Below are 24,243 nucleotides of genomic sequence, written 5' to 3' on the forward strand. Positions count from 1 at the left end.
ATGTAGAGATTAAGAGGAAATGCTTGGGTACCTGTTCCTAAAAAATGTAGATGTCATGTAATGGCTGCTGCTGCTGATTTTGGTGACTGAACTAAGATGGTCAAGTTAAAGAAATTTAGCTTATCTTGTACAAAGCCATTGGCTCAGTGTCAAAGAATCAAGACCGAAACGTTAAGTTTCTTCAATATCAAGCTTTCTTATTAGTATTTATTACGTAGATGCTTAACCCTAATCTTATTAATAAGTCTGCATTCTACCTTTAATTTTGCAGCTGTGTTTATATCCACAGTTAACTGCATGTAACAACACACACCTATGAAATTTGGATAACCTAATCAGGCCTCTACGCTTTGCATATATCGATCCTGTATATTTCATTTCAGTGAATGCAGAGAGCAAGATTTTTTTTTTTCACAACAGTAAGGTCTTCAGCTGAAACCAGGATGGTTTGAAATGAGAAGACAGCACAGAGACTATTTTGATTACTGCTTAAAAGAGCAGAACCCTCATAATGTGTATGGCTGCCTTAAGAGACTGAATTAGAAAGATGCAGTCTGCACAAACCAGAAATTGCAAAGACAGAAAGGATGAGAGGAGGCAGAACTGAAAATGGCCAGCACAGGTAACGTGTATCAAAGAGCCCCGCCTCATGCAGGTTTCAGCTAGATGGAGTGAGCTCCAGCATCTGACACACTAGCAACACCCTGGTCAGGCAGCGAACTCTCACTGACATGGGAGGGAGGGCAATTCCTCCTGAGGCATTCATCTTTCCTGGCTCATACTACCTCAACCACAGTTTGCCACTCTCAGGCAGATCTGGTGCATGCACTGAACCTTTCACCCTACCTGCTGCCCACGTCCAGACTCTGCTCACCAGATCTGGCGGAGCAGCATTGCTATTGCTCTTCTCGTCCCTCTCAGGCCCTGGGCTATTGCAGCTCAAGCCTTCAAGGTGAGGAATTGATGACCAAGTCGTACTGAGTCAGGCCAGGGACTGGATAGCAACCAGTCACTGTCCAGTTTGCAAATCTTCCGCTTCGGTCCTGGGCTCGTGAGATACATTTAGAAGCTGCTACGTGTGACAGAGGTCATGATCTCTAAGCACTGAAGTAAAAGTTGTCTGAGCTTTTGCTCTCAGTGCTTTTAAATAAGAACTCAACAAGAAGTCACGTAAGTTCTTCTCATCTTTTTCTCCACCTCTGTGGGAAGGCCCAGGACAAGACTCCAGCACCACTTCCCCCATGTGCTTTCAGATGTGAGAAGATGAGTCTTGTTTCCATCACTGCACAGCATGAACTTTGCCATTCATGCCCTCCGAGAGCTCAACATCCTAGGCTGTTATCACTGAGGGTTTTCCTTCGTTCAATGGTCCAAAAACTCTTTCCCTCCCCACTAGGTCAATGAACTTTCTTTCCAGAAGGGCTTCCTCCCACCAGCTATCAGTCTATTCTCTTTTGACAGGCCAAAATGCTATGTTCAAAGTAAATTCTTGATCTTTTTGCAATCTGGAGAGATAGATATGCCAAAGTTTCTAGCAATGAAATTCCAGAGTAAGATAGAAGGTGACACAGAACATAAACCAAAAAACTAAGTGGAATGATTAAAAAAAAAAAAAGAAGTCTTAACAACGTGGTGTTTGTCAGAGTCAATGATTTCTCTACAGTTAATCACACTCATTTTTTGCATTATTGACTTGCCCTGAAGGGAGCAGGTTTCTGAGCCTTTAAGCACTCAGATTAACCAGCCACCCAAGTACCCTCCCTGAGCTCAACAGGCCAGCTCGCACAAGGAAAGCTAACTGCATATCGTCATGTTGGCAGGATCATACAGGCTCCCCTGAAATTACTTAAACCCATGCTACATCTTTCCCCTTTTGCTCCAATTTTCCCTGCAGTGATGGAGAGCATTGCTGCATTTCTTCCCTCCATTATTAATACAATAGGCTTTCTATTTAATGTAATCCATAAAAAGTGAGAGCAAAGCAAAACTACAAGGCTCAGTCTCTTCTGATTACGTTTCCCATGTGCCATTACAGCTGCTCATAACGCAGTGCAATTTACACAAACAGACCCTCATAATTATATCCCCAAAATTCATAAATTTGCAATACTTTATCTCAAAGAGGCCACTGGTGGTTATTAGCAAGCATCCTCTTGAACATGCATATTTAATTATGTTTACTCTTTAACTACAGGGGATGTCATACAGTGTAGTCTGAAAAATAAAGAAAGCTTGAAATATCATGTACCAGGTGAAAATATGCCATCGCCACAGCCCCCTGGCCAGCCAACCATCTCTCTCATTTTCCTTAGTGTGACATATTCCAAAAGTACAAACACTGGAGCAATTTCATAGGTGAACCTGAAACGTAGTAATGTCCATATTTAATGCTTTCATCTACAACACTAACACATCTTTTTCCAATATTACATTACGTTATACCACAATATACTCTCTGTCTTGCACTGGGTAGAGTTCTGTTCTACAAAACTTCCGATAATCTTCCCTCTGATTTGATGTCAAATGTCTAGAAAGAGAAATACTGAGAGCACTTGATACTATTCCCACCAATTTTAGTGAAATAAATCTTGCCCACTTTTTCTAGGCACAAGGCTTTGCCCTGTATTCAAGAGCTCCTGGACAGAGCCAGACCTTTGTCTTGCAAAAACCTGTGTGCACGTCTATGAACACGTTAGTTGTCTCATTCTAGATGAGAAGAAACTGGACAAGCTAAGCAAGTGCACAAAAATGCTTCCTAGTCCCAAAGTAAAAAAACCCCACACTTCAAATTCTGCACCTCTTATGGAAAGCAATGGCTCTAACTGCTCTGAGTATGGATTGTACATAACCCCTCTAAATGAATGTAACTGTTCACTTAGCACACCTTTCATTTTACACATTTATGCATGCAAAATGCTAAAATATTTTTTCTGTACATTTTTTGGAGGGGTAGCAAAACCAACATTAGATTAGTATAATGAAATTTTATAAAACAGTCTACAGGACAATGTTGAAAGTCTCTGTGTAAATAGCTGTAGCAACCATTTAAAAAGCAGACAATGCTTTTTTCCAAGAACCTTAATACAGAAGTACTCTTTCTTTCATTCAGCTACAGCAGCTAATATCTTAGAGTATAACTGTAAAATCCTATTAAATATTGTTACAGGAAAAAACCTGCTACTTACATATTAGTATTTGCTGCTGATGTCAGCCAGTCTGCTGCCAATCCAACCATGTCCAATCCAGTTGAAAGTTGATTAAAATATCTAGGGTGCCCTGCATAAGATGGAAAACACATTATCAAAAGGCTGATGATTCTGAATGAAGCTATTCGGTGCTGAACTGTATATTTACCTCCCTATTCCTATAGAGAAGGAAGTGCTTTCAAGGTATGAAACAAAGCAAACGGCAATAAATATATGTCCTGGAAAAGACAAGATTTCTCTTCTGTCTCATTCCAAATTCAGTAAAATCTGAGTAATTACACTGAACACAGAATAATGAATTCCAACATTCCCTATTATTCTCTCTATTATTACGCCTTGAAAATCAGCACATCACTACTTTACAAAAATAGCTGTTTGCTCCCGTTAGGGTGTCACATGTTGTTACTGGATGTGTTTTTGCCTGGCTAGGTTTGAAAGGCACACACAAGACACCATCTGAAGAGCTCGCCGGTACACAGAACATCAGTGATGAATGGCTAATGATTATAATAGACAGGGTGAAATGAGAAAATGGAACATTTTGGTGACTGCTCTGCACATGACTCAAAGGCTGATGATTGTATGAAGATGGCAGGGAAGGCGGCGGTCCTTGTCATTTCTTCCCTGTCAGAGTGCCATTACAAATAGCCTGATGGGTCACAATCGTGATTTTTAAACAAATCCCATGAAAACCAGGACTGCTGCCCCAGCAGAACTATGCATAAGAATATACTCAGTGAGCTGAGAGTCCATTTACCTGGTTAAACCAATTGGCTCCTGATTTTCTCTAAAATCCCGTTAGAGATTTTTCTTAAAAACGTGCCTAGAGCCATTAAAACCAGGAACCATCAAAACTCAGTTTTTACTAGTTGCTCCCTGTTCCCCGCGAGCCCCTGTTAAGTGGCATAATTACCGATACAAATTACAGATGGTTTACAATTACTTAAATGCTGTCGACTCAAAGGACAGCAGTCTCTGCTTGGAAAACACCTGTCCTGACCCACAGATGACGTACTGTTATTGCCATCATAGGAAACAAAGGATAGAGCAAGATGATGGAAGAAATGCAGACCCAGCACCAAGAGAAAGCTTATCTTCTGTCTCCAGAGGTCTCTTATCAGGCAGGGACACACTGCTGGCAGAACAGCACAGGGAACTGCTCCCTAGCTCCCATCTTGCACACACAAAGGCAGAGTAATCAGGCTGTGCAGGCAGACCACGGAGTGTGCGCGTGTGTGTGTCCCCCAAAGCAGGGGATAAGGGGCTGGGGGACACACACATGCAAAATCCAGCTCCCTGCACCCTTAACCTGAGGTGAGCGCCTTGCCACGGCCATCCAGCCTGATCACATGTTGCGACCTCCTCATGAGCTAGGAACCACCACTTTCCCCTGGTCTGCACACTGCCCAAGGCAGGTGGCAAAGCCCCTCTGGCACTGGAGCCACTGCTGAGATCCAGCAGGATCAACAGGATCCGGCCCCAGCTCCACACACTCCAAAGCAGGGTAGGTGGGCCTGGAGCATGCATCCTACCACCACTGCCGAAGCCATGGGGATCCCGTGCAAGAAGTTCTGCCTGCACCTCCCCTGACAATAGGTTTTATGGAGAGATTTCAGTATTTATAGTCTGGGTTCAATCCCACAGCCAGGCTCTGAGTGGGCTCCCAAATTCAGCCAGAAAGCAACAGAAAATTAGGAGCTGAAAGCATCTGGTAAATCTGGGCCACAGGAAGGCTTAAAGAGACCAGATAAATTCCAAGCTGAAAAGCTGGGGAATAGCAGAATACGTATTTGCAGCTGCAGTGTCTCGACGGTTCTCCGTCAGCCCCGTACCCAGCCTCAGGCAACAGCCCTGTTGTCACTGCTTGTTTCTTCAAGGAAACCTCACTGCAGCCTCTTGCTTCGGGAACCACTGTAGGACGGGGCTGGCTGCATGCAGGGGTCATGGCAGCTGTAGAGCCGAGAAGCGAGGTGAGAAAACAATGTTGTGCTTCTACAGGGATCTTAATACAGGGAAAGCAGGGGCTGCTGCTGCTGGCACAGCTGCTGGCAGGGCACCAGAGCACCTGTAACATGGCCTCTTCTACTCAGTGCCCTTCCCTACTGCAACGTGGCTTCAACACACGACTGCGATGGTGACAAATGTAAAGCCCCAGTCTCACCTCAGCCTCAGCTGCAAGGGTTTATCTATGTAAGTGAGCTCTCCCTCACCTAGATGACCATAGAAAACTGTGGTTTTGCTTTAAAACACAGGCTCCACCAGCCACTTAAGAGTTTGCAAGAGATGCTCAAAAATCACTACCCAGGGAGCGTCTGCCTGAAACACACATCCTTTGTCATGGTTGTCACCGAAAAAAGAGGTGACTGGAGAGGAGACTGACAGGGTGCAAAGAAAGGGGAAATAGGAAAATAGATTTCTGCTTTCTGGTTGGTTTAGCAATATACAACATATTTATGCACATTCCAGAGTCAATCAGGAGATGATGGGCAAGAGCCAGGGCTGAGACACTAGGACAGTCGGGGACAGGCTTTCCCTGCTGAGGACATGCCTCCACCCCACACCTCCTCATGAACACACTTCTGCTTGCACTTGGTTTCAGACACAGATATGCCCTAGCATAAACATGCAGCCTTTGCAGCCTCGACAGGGAAGCGAAGACAAGGGCTGGGCAAAGCTGGACAACACAGGTGAAGGTACAGTCAGCACTATGTCTAGCCTTTCTCACAGCCTCAGTGCATGTATGGCCTGCTATCGTCACTGGGGCCTGCCAAGAGCGAGGCTGGACCAGTGCCACCTCCTCGCACCCTTCCTGGGGTTTGCAAGCCATATTTTTTTTCCCCCACCTCACTTCTCACATTTCAATTTTCCCTGTGAGAATTTCACATCTAGCTTTCCTTACATTTGCAAATGCTGCCTTTGATATTCCCAGAGATGAAATTCTCACTGTGGTGGATGCTTGGGGCTGGTAAGAGGGCAGAAAGCAGTATGTGTCTCTGCCCAGCACCCCAGAGAGCTGCAGCACATGGACAGCAGCTGGGAGCATCCCACACCCACCCCTCAGCCATAAAATCAGACATTCAGCTCCTCGAATCCCAATCCGGAATCGGTGCTGGGACTCGGGGATCCAGCTGTGAGGCTAATCTAAGCAATACAATTTATTTTCCAATCTGCCTCTTCGGCCCCTGCAGCCAAACTCAGCCCAGCCCCCCCCGCTCCCCCAGCCATGGAAGGTCCATGTCTGAAGGGCTCCTGAAGCAGGAGCAGAGGCAGACTCCCCCCACCAGAAACCTCACCCCAACATCCTTTCTCTGGGGGTAATTCAAACTTTTTTCTCTGAAATACATACCAAAGGGCTCCTGGTGTAAATCCCACCCGTTTCGTGAGCCCTTCAGGCTGGGGAGGCCTCCTGGGATGCTGAGGAGCAGAGGCAGCCAAGCAAGGCGTCTCTGTAAACCCCCAGCCCTGTGGGTGAACCACACCACGCCACCACATCTCACACAACCCCCCAGCATCAGTCCTTGTATCATTAAAACACGATTTTCATGGAAACAAGTAAGAAATGCCAAGAAGGGAAAGCTTGACATATTTATGGAGATGAAGACAAATGGCAGAATTGTTTTAAAAGGTCTTTTTTGGATGCACAAAATGAAATAGGTCTATTATGTGAAACAAGCTATAAGGAAAAAAACATCAACAATTAAGAAGCCCTATTTTTTGATTTCCTAGATTCGCAGACCCTGTGTTTCACAGCATTCTGTGAAAATCTGTTCCCTATGCCCTTCCCAGACACATCCATGAATCACTGGGCTGATGGACTTTGCTCCTGTAGACATTGTTTATCTGACTATCTATTCCAATATTTTACAGACGTTTTGACAGCACCCGACTCGTGCACTAAAACCATCCAGCCGGCCATTTCCACCTCTAAACGAGGACTATGCAGCTCCCCCACAATCTTTACCGAGATCAGTCCGTTCTGTTCCCAAAAGGAGACAAACCCCGTTTTGTTTCCACCTCTAGCCACGAGCCTTTGTCTTCTTCAGTAATTGCTACGCATTTATTTTTAAGCAATTTCTCAGTAATTTCTCAGTAATTTAGATTTCCACTAATAGCTCCCCGCACTCCACATTATTTCTCAAGCCCAGCCTAACTGCAGCTCCAGTTTTTGTCGGCTCTGCCGTCGATTTAAGGTGCAACCCCCGCCCCCCCCCCAACAAGCTCCCGGGGGGGGGGGGGCGCTGAACAACGGGGTCGTCCCTGTCACCTTGTCCCTATCACCTCATCCCTGCCCCTGCTTGCGACAAACAGCAACGACAAAAGGCTATTAAAACAACTCGGGCTTTGTTTTCACTGCTTGAGCCTGAAGTCGGAAAAAAACAACACAATACTCCCATGGGCAGTTCTGCCAAATTCTGCTGTTTTACGTCCTGCAAGCGAGGGAGGAGGCACGGCAAATAGCAGCTCAGAGTCCAACGTACAGGGCGTTTATTACGATTTTGGGTGTTAAACGGGCTGGTCCCCTCTGCCCCTCTGCGGAGCCGCCCCCCAGGCTGCCCCCCGCGCCCCGAGCGGGGAAGGGAGAGGTGAAAGTCGCGAAGGTGATGAGAAGGCTTTTTAGCGGCACGCTCGGCAACGCCGCCGCAGAGAAGCGCCACTTTTACATGGGAAAGGGCGTGCGATGCTGCTCTGCCAGCGGAGACGCGGCTGCCGGAGTATTTTATCATTTAGAAAAACGGTTCACGTCTCGGCTAGAAATTGCTTGGAACTGACAAAGCACAGCCACTGCTTCAAGCTTTAACGTTTCAAGATAAAACGAAATGACACCTTTAATCAATGGATGAGCCCATACACGGTAGAAAATGAGCATTACTATTACCTGTTTTAATTGCATACTTCAGAGTCGTTCTGCAGTTCAATAAAATTTCTTCCAAGGTCTGTGGCTGCTCTGCCAGTTCCCAGTTATATTCCTGGAGCAACTCATTTGGGTAATGGAAATCAATAACTTTTGTAGATCTATCAAAACTTTTCACCACATACTGAAGTAAAATGTCCACAACGTCTTGTAGGAAAGACATGGTTGTTATTTCCCCGTTGCATGCCGGCAGAAGATCTAGGAATGGAGAAATGAAAAGTTAACTTCGTTTTATGACCTTATACGCAGATTTTGGACAAGGCCTTCTCCCATCTACGTTCAGAAAATCTTTTCATTGTGATCAGTAAGCATAGATTTTGTTTTCATTTAATACACAAAATGGTAAGACTGTATTTTATGGAATGTTGTGTGCTACAGTGACGCTTTTATTTCCCATCTAAACCAGCAAATTTTGCCCACGGTGTATTTCAGATCAATGGTTAAGACAATAAAGGAGAGCAGGGAAACAAGAAAAAATGGTAAACGAATCTCATGAAAGATGAGGAACTAAATGCTACAAGAATCACCCTAAACCTCCCATTTGCCTTGGAATTAGATACCTCCATTGTGACTATAAAATGCAAGTAACTTGTTGATGATTTTATGCCTTTTTCCGCGCGGCGCTGCGCGGTCTCTGAGCGCACACACCGACGTCTTTTGTTTAAACCGGAGCGCGACGGCTCGGGCAGAGCCGAGCTGCAGGAACCCCCTACTCCGGGGTGAGCCGGGAGCGTTCAGACGGGGAGCGGGGGGCTCAGCGCCGCTCGCCCCGCTCCGCCGGGGGCGTTTCTGGGCAGCGCGTTCCTGTTTAGCAGCCGAGCGGCTGCCTCCAAGGTCAGAAAAGATGAGGCGCGTAAATACCTTGAATTAAAAGAAACCAGTAAGCGAGCGGTCTTTCTCCCTCCTCCCCTCCAGCCTTCATCGCATCGAACATTACATCGCAGGGGCTTCGACGAGAAGGTGGCTGCCGTCAGTATTTCTTAGAAAAAGCAACCTGCAGGCTTCAGCACGCCGGCATTTTATCGCTTTTTCCACCGCCGCGGTCTTGTTTTCGTTTGGGGTTTGGGGTTTTACCCGTCGGGGCTGGGAAGAGGGCGGGGGGGCCGGGCTGGGGGCGCGGGGCCCCGCGGAGCCCCCGCACCCGTTCCCGACCGACCCCCCGGGTGTTTTTTCTCTGGTTTTAGGGACGCGGCGCGGCCCGGGAGCGCGTTACCTGTTGAGTGCAGGAAGGCGTAGTTCACCTCCGCTTTCTGGCATCCGCAAGGCTTCTTGTCGCAGGTGCAGGCCGACCGCGGCTCCGCCGCCCCCGGGGCCGCCCTGGCGCCGGGGTCCACGGGCTTCTCGGCGTCTCCGTAGAGCAGGGCTTGAAGGGACACACCGGCCTCAGCATCGCGGCCCCGAACCCGTCCCGCCGCCCCCCCGCCCCGGGGCAGCGGCCGCCCCTGCCCTTACCGCACAGTTTGTTTCCGATCCCTCCCGTGAACTTCTGGGCGACCTGGCACCAGGCTCTGGCTGCGAAGACAAAACGGAGCGGAGGGTCCGTGGGGACGGGCAAGCGCCTCGTCCGACCGCCGGCGCCGCTCCCCGGGAAGCCCCCGCCCGGCCGGAGCCGCCGTCGGTCCCGCCGCCCAGGGGGCTCGGCGCCGCTTCCCTACCTGTGCCGGGGCTCTCGGCGGCCGCCGAGCCCTCCTCGGCCCCGAAGGGCCAGAAGCCGGAGCCGGGGCTGGCCATGGCGGGGCGGGCGCGGAGCGAAGACCTGCAGCCCGGGCGACCGGAGCGAGTGTGCGGGAGTGCGGGACTCTGCAAGTGCGCGTCTGCGCCAGGCGGCGAGGGGGCGGGGGCGCCCGGGGCACGCGTGGGTGGGAGCCGCTCCCGTGGGCGCCCCCGGGGGCGCGGCAGACGAGCCCGGCCGGGGCGGGGCGGGGATCCCGCACCCCGCGCAGAAGGGGCGGTGGGTGTCAGGGAAGACGCGAGACGGAGCGGGTGCCGCGGGGGGGAAAGGCGGGAGAGGAGCCCCGCGCCTCCTCCGCCCCGCGGACGGCAGCCGAGCTCTCTCGCAGCCCCGCGGGGAGCGCCGGGACACCGGCCCCTGGGTCTGGGCGGGGGCTTGGGGGAAGCGTCCCCAGCCCGGCGGGACACACAGCACCGAGAACCCCCCCGCCTGTCGCCCCCAGCCCCGAGGCGGCCCCGCGCCTGGGAAGGGACCAGCCGTCCCGAGCCCCCGCCGCCCCGCGGCCGCCAGCGGGGGCCCCGTCGGACCGGGCCTCTACGGATTCGGCGCGGGGGCCGGAGCGGGGGCGGCGCCCGCTCCTCCTCGCCGGCCCCGGGCTGGGCAGGGGGGTCCCGGCCCTCCCCGCCCCGGCAGCCCCCCTGGCAGCCCCGGGACGGGGAGCCGCGGTCCCAGCCCCGCGGGAGGCTGCGGGTCCCGGAGGCGAAACTGGGAGTAGAGGAAGAAAACCACCTCTCCTTTTCCCTTCCCGTCGTGGCTTTAGAAGGCAACCAAACCCTCCCTTTCCACCCAGTGGGTTCCCCGGTCACCGACACCGCCGTCCCCCACCCCGACATCTCAGAGTAACATCCCGATGGTTTTCAACGCTGCCGTGGTGGCGAGGAAAAGGAAACCAGCCCAGGCACCTCCGAAATAACACATCTCTACCCGTTTCCCGATCGCATCGGCTTTTAAAGAAACGCCGGCGATACCTCGGGCTCCGCACAGCGAGAGGCTGCGGGCGCTGCCCACCCCGCCGCCTCCAGCCCCGGCGCTTCCCTCCCCAGCGCTCTCGGTTCACACACGGGCAACCGCATCGCTGCCTTGCGGGGTCTTTATTTGCTTTGCCATTTTCATAACATGCGAGAAAGCAACTTCAAAACAGATTTCAAAATTTACACAGTTCATCGCAAATTTTGCATCGCAGCAAATTTTAAACTGGCGCGCAGCCTCGTAACTAGTTACAGATCAGGGAGCGATGGTTCCCTGTCTCTGGGGAAAGGGCAAGTGTGCGGGAGAGGGGGGAAACAGACAGAAACCCAGGTCCTGTGGCTCATTGCTGCCACCAATCGTGGTATCTAGGGGAGGGAGCAGGATCAGGCCTTCATACTGGCATCAGGAAATCTGCCTTCCTCTTGCTTTGCAGCTGGGAACACGCAATTACGAATCCTGAAAGGAAGCGCAGCAATTATCTGTGGGGTTTCTGTGAAATAAGGTCTTTTCAACAAGGAATCGGAGGAAAATTTGAACGTGGTAGCTATTGCTTTTATTTCCACTTAATTTCTAGTGGAACTGATTAAGAATGATGATTACCTTTAGTCACCCATCAGCCAGAGAGCCTATTTCTATTCCTTTCTTGGCACCCCAGAAATTAAGATTCTTAAAAATCTAATGCAAAGGAGAACCAAGCAAACACAATTTAAAAATTCATCACTTAGTCACAAAGCTCAGAGGCAGAGGAGGGGGCTGGATACACTTGCCATAAACAGACATCTCCAACACAAAGACTATACACACAGTATTGACCTTTAAAACTGGCTACTAGCTTTACAGTAAAGTCAGTCATGAAATACATTGCCATAGCAGGCTATCTAATTAATCATTCACGTTTGTTTAACTGTTAGTTAGAGAGACACTTGCCACAAACAGTTCATCCCAGAACTTAGGCATTGTAAACCCAAAATAAGCAGAAATTCCCCAATGGTGTTCTGGTATTTTTTTTTCCTGCAGAACAATTAATTAAAAATAATAACTAAGGTTTTCTGAAGGCGCCTGTGGGAATTTGAAAGCTTAACTAGGGAACTATAAACTAAATGATCTATTTTAATTGGATGAGACTGATAAAATGCAAAATAGCAAGAACTATGCATTGAGGAAAGTGAACTAGATTTAAGCTCCTTAATGTCTAATAATTTTAAGATGTAGCAGTGGTATTCAAAAAACCCCTGATTTTTATATTAGTTTTTTAAAAGTACATGATATGTGACTGACAGTGTCCCTTTGAACGGTGTTGGGCTATAAACCACAGTAATTCATATTCACATGAACACACACGTCGTAAACTTGAAACATTGGAGATTTAAAAAAAAACCAAAAAGGAAGCACATGGTATAAAATGATAAAAAAAGATTATGCTAATAAAAGCCAAATGGCAGCAGGAACAGCAGCAGCAGCAGCTAGAACTGCTGGATAAGGCGCCGTCGCTGTGAGGTCTTCCGCAGCAGTCGTCTGTAGTCATAGGGATTATCTTCGGTTTTACTCTCTTCCAGGGGGCTTTCTGCAAGCCTCGACCTAGGGATTAAGCAGAAGTGTTTTAGAAATTAAAGCAAAAACATTTGCTTTGGCAAACACTCTTAATCGACTGCTTAACCTACACCCTTGAGGGAAGAAATAAAAGGAGAAAGAAAAAAAATCAACTGACTTTGCTAGGCCTCTTCCTGTGCCACATAAAGCAGGCACCTCGGAACAAACACATTATATACTAAAAGCAGATGAACACAGAAGAACAACATGTTCTTCTACAAAGAGGACATAATAAGAGGACATATAAATGCAGAGAACATAGGAGTGCTTTGCAGTAGCATTTGCCTGATGGTTATTGAACCAGATTTTCAGTTGGCCTAAATTTGTTTGCTCTGTTTTTAACCAGCCTGTGGAGCTCACTCTAAATGTCCATCTCATTTTATTTTTTTCAGACGGCAAGATATATTTTAGAAGTGACCTTTGACACCTGGCACCAGGTGTTACCTGGAGCAAGATTACAAATAAAACTCAAAATATAAAACTATTTAAATAGTATATTACTCTCAAACAATTACAAACATTTTTCTGCACTCAGGGTGTACCCCACCACTGGTCCAACACCTGTGCTGAAGGTAAACTGCCATGTAAAAAGTACTTAGTGCTTCATTCAGTAGATTTAAATGACTGTGTAGTCTTTAGATCCAGGTGACCCCATGATGAAGTGCAAAAATGTTTATTAATTGCATTCATCTGCCCTCAGAGGTAATAACATAAATTTATAAGTTAGATGGATATTTTTTCACTGTGGCTAACTAGGATGCAACCACAGCAGCACACCAAAAAAAGGTAAGAAATGCCTTTTAGTAAGCTCAGTGGCAAAATTCTCATTCATCTAAACCAGACCTCAGGGTGACAGATTTGGTGTAATTAATTACCCTAGAGATGCAACATTTTCCAAGGGATGTAAACTATATGGTAATTCCCTGAAATGATAATTTTCAATTTCATGCCTTCACAACACCTTTCTAAAACTATTTTAGATCTTACCTGAAAATTCCGCCCCCCCCAAAAAAAAAAACCCCATAAGGATCACAAAATGTTTTCTCTATTAGAATGGATACATTTTGAAATTCAGTGATCATCCTAGACCTAGTGTTTCCACTAAGCCTTTGACCTATCTATTTTCCAAGTTTTCTTACATGGATGAAAACACAAGAAGATACAAATGCACAAAGACACTTAAGTAAATATTTACACCTGCTATGTGTGTGGGTTCGTTGGCAAGAGTGAGAGTATCAGCTTCCTTAGCCCAGCAGAGGTCACCCTCTGTGAAGTCTATGTAGGAACCCCCTTCAGGACTTTTCTCCTGGCTGTCCACCATGGTGGAGTCCACCACAGGCTATAAACACACATGGTGACACAGGACAGCAGGAAAAGTGGGTAGTCAAGCTGGTGTCTCATCTGCAGAAAGCAGGATGAAAATTCTGTGCACATCCACCCTACTTAAAGGCAAACTGAGTCAGAAATACAATTTTAGGTTCTGCTTTAGTGTAATTTGATTTCAGATCAGAGATTTACAGCAGATGTCTGTCCATCTCATCTGGCACTTGGGAAGCCAAAAACTAGCAGGCAGGCTGAACACCCGTCATACTAACATTTGTCCCTGCTGCATAAAGATGGGAAATTCTCAGCTATACGTTAATTTGGTACAAGTTAATTTGGCAAGATTTCATGAATAACAAATCAGATTTATGTCTAAATTGAAAGCATATCTCTCTTTTGTGAATCTTTTAAATATCTCAACAAGGATATGCAACATTCTTTTCATATTATTATTTTGTATGAATTACCGCTCAGTAGCTCTTAAAATTGAAGTCCTGCGCTCAGCTGGGTGTCTCTTCTTTCTGGTGGTAGAACTGCTGTCCTTTGTGGTGGAATCAGTAGATGAAATTTCTTGGTAGTAGATATCTAGATCTAGCACTTTGCTCAGACTGTCAATAAATAAGTACAATTAGTTTACAAAATATCATTATTAAGTGGTGTTCATGAGCTGAGGACCTAAGGAAAAATATATATAAGCACAAGATGTCAGTCTCTGAAATGTGACTTCTGTACAGTTCAGATATTGAGAATTTTGAAATGCTTTTAGATGTTCATAAAATAGACATATATGACTGAAATTGTTTGGGTTTGTCATTATACTCAATGGAGAGATATTTTTATGGTATAATACATCTGACCTATTTTAGATATCTCTTTGAGGAAAAGATGAATAATTTTCTGAAAAGTGAGTGTTTTCTTTTCTCCCGAGTACAAGAAAAGAGTCTAAAGCAACTAGTCCAAAATACTGGTGTCAATAATGCAATAATCTGTTATTTTGTTAAATGAATGGTATCCAGAGTACAGAAAAAAAAATGTACAGAAAAATATACGTACAGGAAAAAAACAAACCCAAAATTCCAGTTTGGAATGGTTGATGAAAAAAGAATATCCTAAAAGCAACCTGAAAAAAAAAGCCCTTTCAGAATTCAAATCTCACATTGGTAGAAACCAGAAATAATTAATTGATTTCAGTTGCTATGTTCTGCTAACACAGAGTCAGTACATGCATGAAAGAAGATGCAGCCATGGAACTGGTTAACTAGATGTAAGATGAGTGAAACCTAACTGAGACCAAATAAGAGAAAACACTAGATTGGGATTTTTTTTTAAATTTTTTTCCTGGATAAGCAGGATACAACAATAGGTGTGAATTTTTTTTCAAGACCTAAATGACTTCAGAAGAAGAGCTGTATCAAAACAGACACAAGGGACATGGGCATTAAGTGAATCCTTCAAGCAGTGGCATAATCAAGTGCAATTTAAACTGCATCTGAATGAAGCTAGATGCTGTAAGCACATATTTTGTGCATATAATGTCATGTAACTTCCTCTAAGATAGATGTTTTAGATGTACAGTTTGTATTCTGCAACCTCAGCCAAGGAGAGTGCTGAACACCCATCCGTACTGCATCTATGACCAGGCTACCAGCCCATATGCTGTAGTGCCAGTGTCACTGGGGTGCAGCAAAAAAGCTTAAATATAGAAACACAGATAAAATAAAGCTATGATGTATATTAGGAGCTGTGAAACAGGTCTACAGCACACGTAAGGATCTAAGATACAGGAAGGCACAATTTATCTATTGCTTCCTTTATTTCTGCAGAGATCCATCAAAATAGGTTAGTTACACCACGAAGAAAAGACTTCTGGTTGAAATTTCAGTAGCTGCTCTTCTTTACCTATTAGTAATAATTTTTGGTTTAATTCTTATGATCTATTTCCAAACAGTCATATTTTTTTAGGAGAGAATTTTAGCAGTCTTTGCATTTTTGCTAACAAAAAAGAACTAGTTGTTCATTGGCTTTAACTGGAATTTTAAGCACCTTCAATTATTTTCTGTGTCAGAACTATCTTTGATGTGGACCTTATCTTAACTTATTATTGTGCTCCTGTTGCCATGGTAAAGGGCCATGCTGTAGTAAAGCTGAATGACTGAATTCTATAATGGATTTTTGTCATTGAAAACTGCATATTTTAACTTTGTATATGACGTCCTCCATGTGAATCTCCAAATTACCATGCTTTTCTAATGCTTTATTCTCCTGGTTGAAGTACAGCTAGGAACTATTTCTAGAGCACTAAAATGACAATAGTGAAATAATGAAAATAATTACCTTTCTTTTCTTGGTTTCCGTTTTTCGTCTTGTATTGATTTCTAAGAAAATACAAAATAAGTTAAAAAATAATAAAAGGAAAGCTTATGCAAAGGTACAATCCACCAGTACATTATGTAGGAGAGTGTTGTATATTTTTCATTAAAGAAAATACAGAGAATCTAATTTGCTGAGCAACTGCCCTCATAAAATATGATTTTGGAATTTTTGAAACTGAGAAACATTGTTACTTCCAAGTTTCAGTTGCCTTACTGTGAAAAAAACCCAAAACTAAAGCAATCACAGTCGGACAAAAAAAGGAGATGTAAAACTTTCAGAAATCTATAGTTGTTTTAATGAAGTTGACAACACTGTCACTGAGGCATATTTGTAATGCCATGAGAATTTCCATGAATACAGGCATGACAGTGGGAGCAGGCATAATCCTCTTCCCATTACTGTCAACACAGTCTTGCCACAGGTTTTAGTAAAATAAAGCAGACATTTAAAAAGCAGTATACCAGATGGCAAAAGCACCTTTAGGATACAAAACATGCAGAAATGCAGAGGGGAGATATTTATAGTGAATGTGAATAATTTCTTACCTCTAACAGATTTCTGTCCCTACAGCCAAAGCAATGCTATGTTGCAGCATCTAAAGCATTACACTTAATATATCTAAAGCAGTATTTTTAAGTGCAGATGGTCTTAATTTTGGTCTTCATTGTGTTTCTTGCAAACAAGTGAAGAATTATTAGAATTAGTGAACTGTACCACTGCACAGTCATTGAGAACCAGAAATCCTGACGGACAGACACTTTTTATGCAGGTGAATGCACAAGACAATTTCAAAATGATAGGCTGATCTAAAGAAATAAACTCCAGAATAAACTTTCAGCACCTTGTATGAATGATGGGCTATTTATGATTCTATTATTTATATTTGTGTACCACTTTAGCTCATTTGATATGCAAGAAGATGAGTGAGCATGGGAGGTGTCTAAATAATATGTGTAACATACTGTGAGAAAAATATCTGGTTTTGCAGAAGACAGAGGAAGTATTTAAAAACATGCACTTAAATCATGTGCCTTCACTTTCAGGTGATATGAGCTTGATAATCATCTGCAAATACCTGCAGGTCACAGAGATTTTTAATAAGGTAGAAGATTCATGATAGCTGGAAAAGCTGGCTACCCTCAAGTTAGAGCTCAATGACTTGCCCAAGGTCTAAGAATGCAAGAATTAGCAGGTCTCCTTTCTAAGCTTTGGTGTATAGATATTTATATCGAACCTTTCCCTCACCAATGTTAGGAAGAAAGGCTTCTTTTTCATGGCCTTTTGAAAAATACAATTAATTGAAGGTAATATTGATTAATACCTTGAACAACTGCTGCTAAAGATTTATTTTAAAATTTCCCAATATTACTGCAGTTTTTGTTTGCACTGATGCGATGGCTGTTTTCTGATACAAAGCTGGTCCTGTAACAAATTAGCTTTCAGAAAATACTATATTCCTGACTGTCTCATCTCGGCTTTCTAAATATGCGTTTACTTCAGAATTACACTTCACTTCAGAAATTTCCTAATACAGAATTCAGTGTCATGCTTTTCATTTCAGTCCTTCACCAATTCCCACCAGTCTTGCTTTCACAAAACAAATCTTATACTTACATGCCAATTTATTTTTAAGAATATAATTTATTTTCAGAATATCACTGTTCTAAAGCTATGCTACTTCAAAGCCCCCATAATAAAACATAGCCCTATTTGTCTTTTTTGGTATGCCAGACACAACTCTCCCTTAAGGCCCTGGTGACACCTTCTGCTGAAAGGAGAAGCAATTGCTACGGTTAGTTTATTAGCTGGGCTCTCACCGGCTGTTAAAATAGGTCCCTAAGATACAGGCACCTTGAGCAAATGAGTTTAATTGCTTTTTTTGTTGGAACTGCTTTCTGAGCTTTTTTTACATTTTTTCTCTTTCTGCCTGCTTACTTTCTTGCCTGTTTTCCTATATTTAAGGGCACTGAAGTCAAGAGTGGAAAGCAGCCCTTGGTATCTGACTTGGACCAAAGCTTATATATAGAGACACTCAAATCCATTAGTCTCCTGAGCTGTTGGTAGTTGCCAATTCCTTCATAATCACAATCTGACACATTTGTAAAGGAAGTTACAGTGTGCATACTAATACAGTCTATTTTAATATTTGCTCTCTCTGCAAGATCAAGCACTAATTTATACACTCAAAATAGCTCTCCAAATGAACATTTTTCTCTCTTGTGACTGACAAAGAAACTACAGAGTCCTGGCACTTAATTTAGGTATCGAAAGTGCAAATTCTGCTTATGAATGTACTGAAGGTAGGTGTGTTTAAGTACCAAACTAAAAATTGGCCTGACCTAGGGACCCAATCAGGGTAACTCTGAACCTTAATAATTTCAAATCTAGTTTGAAATAGAAAGTTTGTGGCCTGCCTCCTTTCAGCAGGGCACAGCTTTTATATTTTATGAGAAAGGAATACAGGGAATCGAGCAATCAGAAAGAAAATTTAGGTGGCAATTATCCTGCAGACTTAGCCCAGAAAAGCTTGATAAACTCACATGTATTAGAGTATAGTAGCTGGAGTCTTCTGGATTATTTAATGTCTTAGGCTTCCGTGGCCTCCTTGGGGGTCTCTGCATTGGCCGAGAGTCTTCGACTTTGGCTGCAACTGTAAAAAAGCAAAAGATAGCAATGTTTATTTCTTCACAGAAAAGTAAGTTTTAACAAAAAGAGGAGAGAATTTCACCAAAAGGAGCAAAAAAAAAAAAAAAAAATCCACATAGCCACTCTCACTGCTTGCAGTAACTCAAGAAAGCAACTGTTTGGGACACTTCCATGACTGGACTGGAAAGGAGAATGGTTTTATCCATTTGAGTCCTGACACATGCCGTGTATTGAACGTCAGGCTGGAACAGCCCAGCAGTCTGCCTGGCACAGGCTTCTCTTTCTGAAAAGGGCTGATGCTCTACATTCAGAAAAAGACTCTGAAGGCTGATAGCCATGGAAGGTTACCATCTTGTAACACGGACTTGGGTGGTAGTGATGTTATTTTTTCCGACTTAAGTCAATCATTAAGGTGCCAAATGAGGGAACTGGCATTAGACCTCTGATTCAGAGGTTAGTCCTCCACATTATCACAGTGTAGATTTCCCCCAAGGTCTCCCACTGAGGCTGTTGTGTTTCAAGCCAAATCACATACCACTGGGCAACAGAGTGTGACCATGTCCATTGCATTCAATGTAATCTAGTTTAGTGCACTCTTGATCTATTTCTACAAAAGCTTCTGCAAACATGCAAACAAATAGTTTTCATTCTAACAGAAACAAGATAAAAATTTTAACACTAAATGGAACTATCCTCTGGCAGTCTTCAAACTTAGACACTGACTTGCAGGTACATTGGCTGGTGCACAGGGAATCATACAAATGTATTGGATATTTGCTTTTAAAAATCTATATGCAACTCTAACAGTGCTAAGATGCAGAGCTGCTAAGGGTTCTCAGGCTCATAGGTTCTGAGACTACAGAACTGACGCTAGGGGCTGAGGAACCACAAATGTACAGCATGGTGAGCATGATCACTTTACATTCACCTTCAGCTACAGGTAAAGTTAATAGGGGGCTATGGCAATTCCATCATGATGAAGGAGCAGGGTGTTACAGGGCAGCAGAACACCTATGATGGAGATGGGTCATAGGGGGACACTGAGAGGACAATGAATGAAGCCACAGCATAAAGTCTAGACACAGTGAACTGTATGTCCAGGTATATTGCATTATCCAGTGAGGTTTTAAATTATCCTTGTCCCATCACAGAAGTATCCAGAGCACAGCCCATGAAAAAAAAAACATCTCCTTACTCATTAATGAATACAGTGTGAGGGTGGAATGAGGATCTACTCCCAATGAATTACTGAAATGTGTTCTGCTGATCTAGTCATCTTTCATGTGAAGTGAGTTTAACTCCATAAGCCCAATGTGCTAAATACATTTGATTGAGTCTTAGAAGGAAGAATGTATTTTGTTCTCTAATGACCATCAGAAACCCTTTAACATGATAAAACCATACATTTTTAATTAAGGAGGTGGTGCAATCATTTAAAATGAGAAACGATCAGTAATACATCAGTGTTGACTCCTGCAAAATTAGCTGTGTAAGTTTTTTGTTATGTGTGATAAATAAAGGCTTGTAAAGGTCATAGATATACAGAGAGGGCAGAATGAATAATGTTGATTTAAATTGTAGTTGCATAATGATTATGCTTATTGTTTTAGTTTCTTGTCTGAAATGCAAACTAGTTCTCATATCACGAATGAGCAAATATCTTTTAACATTTTGCACTTAAGAGAACAATGGTGTTTTTCTAAGTCACAGTACAGATAATTCATGTTAAACAATGAAATTTATATGAAATAAATTAATTTCACTAACCTGTGTTAAATATAAATTACATTCTTTGATTTGAATAGGTATAGGAGGCCTGACTGTGCTCTTACATGGGCTGTTGTTACCCTGCTGAATTTCAAAAGGGCCACCTGGAGTTATCTGACTTTCCATTTGTGACAGAGTAGAGGTATATCTTCCCTATCTTATTTTCAAGTGCAATAGGAGCCTAAACTGGAAGAAATAAGTTTAAAAACCACTTAAAATTCAGTGTAGTTGAATAGAAATGCCTAACCCCTCATCTGTAGGACATATAAAAAAATTGTGTCAAAGGTCATGACTATATGAAAATCTGGAAAAAGAAAATGAAACCACATTTGGAGCTTTAGGAAAATCTCAAGGAAAACACCTAAACATTTTTTTATTGTCCCCTAAGAATTCATCACTATGTATGCTGTTATGTTATTTAATTAATCATTGCCAAACACATAAAGCATTATTGTTTTCTAGATTACAATTATTGCAACTGAAATGACTTCTATACTACCTGCATATGTATTCTGCAAAGAAGACTCCTCTTGCATTCAAAAAACATTACTGCGATAATAAGGTACAAAACAGCTTTTCATCTTGGCTCCTTCATTTTACCTATGTATGAGCTATGAAAAAAAGCTGAGTGGACAGAAATACCATGTTGGGGTAGGCAGCTGTTCCTTTTTAGAATTACACAGAGGGCTAAAAACGCAGTTCTGAGCTTTGGCTCCAAATTACACAGTAAGTAAAAAATAGTTGGATATTCTTTAGCTTTCTTTGTTTCATTAGATAGTGAACCTGTGATTTCCTTCCACACCTTAGATTTGTGTGTTCATTGCTACTGAAATAAAGCTGATGTGGTAGCTGCTTGCATTGGATAACTCACTGCACAAAGTAAAATTTGCTTTTTCATTAGTTTCTGATAATTCCAGAAATTATTTATGTACTAGAGTTAAAGGTGGAAGGCAAATTATATACCAAAGGCTGATAAATAGTGAATTTGATGTGCTTGATTTCCACATGGCCTATGCCTTTTTGCAATAGGCAATGAAGCAGAAAGAAAGAGTAAAATAATTCACTTATTAATAGGCCAATTACGTTGCTTCTAGAGTCCATTACAAAGAAAAGGGTTTTATTGACGCTCAGTCTCTCCATAGTAAAATATCTTAGAGCCTATTTCCCCTTAAGACTTCAGGTATCTATCAAGATCTGGCTGTGTGCTTTTCATGTAAAAGGAAAACATGCTTTCTATCTAACAAACATTTAAATAGATACAACATTGATATGAAAACCATTCACAACATTAGCTGTCAAAGCACTTTGGAAATGGCAGGTTGGCACTATTATCCCTATCCAATAACAGGGTAAATGAGATGTACAAAGCAAGACACGCTGGGACTGGCTTAAGGTTATGTCCCATTCAGTCATTCTCACAGCTAAGGAGATGGACTGAAGGACTGTGTTCTGACTCATGGCTCTGCAGCCAGCCCATGCCCTACGGTTACATCTGCCTGCACAGGTGTTGTCAGTGTTGTGACCATTCCCGCGCCTTAGAAGCAATGCGTAAGAGAAACTGGAAACAAAGACATCTGATGGCACACAAACATTCCTTTTTAAAGGTTTTACCTAAAGGAAGATGAGTTGAATAAGTTAAAAGGGAGAAGGATTTTCCTTGAACTGCTTAAGTGCATGCAGTCAATACTCAATTATTAAAAAGGCTTTGCTTTTGTGACCTGGATGTTTTGCTTTTGAACCTTAACAGCGAACGACAGCCATGATGCAACCTATGCCCAGGTTGTTGTATCTCTCTTCTGCCCAAACCTGAAACATACATTTGATCAAGTGATGATGGAAAGTTTAATAAATATTAAGGACACTCTCCATGAAAATGAATTAATTAGAGTTAGGAGTCAGCAAAGGTGTGCAAACAGTGTGGCTGCCAGGTAACAGTAAAGAAAGTTTAGAAAATTTGTGGAAAATTCCTTATTCTGATCAGTATGTCATCTAGCTTGTTTAACACTACCTCAAAGGTTTCTATTTAAGTTGCACATATATTCTTTAGCTCTACGGTGTTCACTTACAAGGTATTACTACTTAGTCCTCACTGAAAGCTCCAGATATACTGAAAAAATAAGAAAAGGGACAATGAAATTTTGGATGAGCTCATTTAATGTATGTGGACCATGAACACCACCACAAACTACAGAACTTGTGGATAGCCGTATGTGCTTGAAACATTAAAGTATAAGCAAGAAATCCTTGAATAAACATGAGTCAGTATCAACAGCCCTTTAGGTTGAACTGTGTCTGCACATCGTGACATACAGTGATAAGCTTGGGAGACAACAATCTTGAGGAATCAATATCCATGGATGCTAATGTAAATCAACGTATGACTTACAACAGATCTTATACTGAAGACTGGAGAAATAGTGTGGTTACAGCTATGATAAGCGTCTAAGTGATGAAAGGTCTCTATTTATTAGGCCACCCAGAGAAACAGATAAACCCGTCTTCAGGTCATTTAAGTGAAATGTTACATGTTTGACTCAGTGCTGTTCCACATCTTAGTGGGACAGAAAGTATAAAGAAAGGCTCAAAGTAAAGCCGGAAGAAAAACAAGAGTAAGAGCAGTAATTGTACAGGGTTTGTAAAGGGGCTTGGAAGCAATCAGAAAAATGCATGTAGACAGGCACTGCTCTTTAATATTCTGGTTAGTAATTTTTAGGCGTTGTTTATTCATGGGACATCTCCCACAGTCAGATTTGGAAATTACAGTTGATGGGTGCCAATGCTGAGCAGTCTGGAGCAAACAAAGGGATTATTCTGGCACAGACCTATAACTAGGAACTGCAAGAGACTGAGAACTTTCCGATTGCATTCAGCAAGAGTTGAGTGTGTTCGATCTTTTGTGCCTAAGTCCTGCTAGCCCCACTAAGGGAAGTGGTTTCATTCTCTAGCTGACACCAATACTCCCATTTTGAAGAGTCTGGTGACCAGGGACTATTGCTATTTAGGAGAGGTTGTTTGGGCAAAATAGCTGCACTGCACTTCTGTGACCTCCCAACTCTTATGCTCTGCATGGATCTGACAAGATCCCAGCACAGATCTTCTGTGTCTTGGCTACACAGTGTCCAAAGGGCCGCTCCAGTAGCTGAGAACAACCAAACAGAAGTATTTCACTACCTGATTTCCTCCGGTCTCATGCCTCTGTGCTCCCTGACTGGCCACTCACTCACAAAGAAGAAACACCACCCAGTGAATACTGCTCTGCACAGCCCATGCTACATGGACTCCCTTTTCCTTGCAAAAGCTGCCCACAAAACCCATTCAAATAGTGCTGCAGCAGTCTACAGCAGGAGGAATCCTGGATGAAAACCCTGCCCATCTCAGTGTTTGTGTAGCTGAAAAATCCTCAGCTGCACTGGAGATCCTTGTATCATGTGAATTTCATTCTAAATATAGAAAATTATCTTTCTGAGATTTTGTACTTGAACTGTCATTTAGTACTTACAAGGATGGGCACCATTATTCATCTGGAGAAAAAGAGAAAAAAAAAAAATTTGCTTCCATAATGATCAAATTCCCCTCACTTCAGGCTTTGACCTCAAAAAACTTGACAGTGGCTATTTGTCCACCTCTTTTGACACCACCATAGCCCAAGGCTCACCAGCAGTCCAAAGGTCCAGTCCTGGGATGCAGCCATCATGTTTAGCCGAATGCATTTAGCAAACAAACAT

The 24,243-nt window shown here is 43.5% G+C and overlaps 2 protein-coding genes across 3 annotated transcripts in view; both read right to left on the minus strand.

The window, feature by feature from the left end:
• GAD2 (glutamate decarboxylase 2) overlaps positions 1–9,930 on the minus strand; it is a 38,266-nt gene extending 28,336 nt beyond the window's left edge. Inside the window, exons 1-6 of one of the 2 annotated variants that reach the window (XM_069859480.1) lie at positions 9,774–9,930; positions 9,571–9,630; positions 9,332–9,481; positions 8,083–8,316; positions 3,186–3,276; positions 2,249–2,361 (exon numbers count right to left, since the gene is read on the minus strand). In XM_069859480.1, coding sequence (XP_069715581.1) covers positions 2,249–2,361; positions 3,186–3,276; positions 8,083–8,316; positions 9,332–9,481; positions 9,571–9,630; positions 9,774–9,849 — 724 coding nt within the window. In that variant the 5' untranslated portion in view covers positions 9,850–9,930. Of the gene's footprint in view, positions 1–2,248; positions 2,362–3,185; positions 3,277–8,082; positions 8,317–8,979; positions 9,042–9,331; positions 9,482–9,570; positions 9,631–9,773 lie in introns of those variants that run through there. The other variant, XM_069859481.1, reaches the window with a different exon arrangement.
• Positions 9,931–11,726: 1,796 nt separating this feature from the next.
• Positions 11,727–24,243, minus strand: part of MYO3A (myosin IIIA) — a 120,427-nt gene continuing 107,910 nt past the window's right edge. The window contains exons 33-36 of the mRNA XM_069859509.1: positions 18,646–18,755; positions 16,067–16,107; positions 14,200–14,340; positions 11,727–12,397 (exon numbers count right to left, since the gene is read on the minus strand). Coding sequence (XP_069715610.1) covers positions 12,283–12,397; positions 14,200–14,340; positions 16,067–16,107; positions 18,646–18,755 — 407 coding nt within the window. The 3' untranslated portion in view covers positions 11,727–12,282. The remainder of the gene's footprint in view (positions 12,398–14,199; positions 14,341–16,066; positions 16,108–18,645; positions 18,756–24,243) is intronic.

Source organism: Phaenicophaeus curvirostris, chromosome 6, assembly GCF_032191515.1.
Source record: "Phaenicophaeus curvirostris isolate KB17595 chromosome 6, BPBGC_Pcur_1.0, whole genome shotgun sequence".
Classification (NCBI taxonomy): Eukaryota; Metazoa; Chordata; class Aves; order Cuculiformes; family Cuculidae; genus Phaenicophaeus; species Phaenicophaeus curvirostris.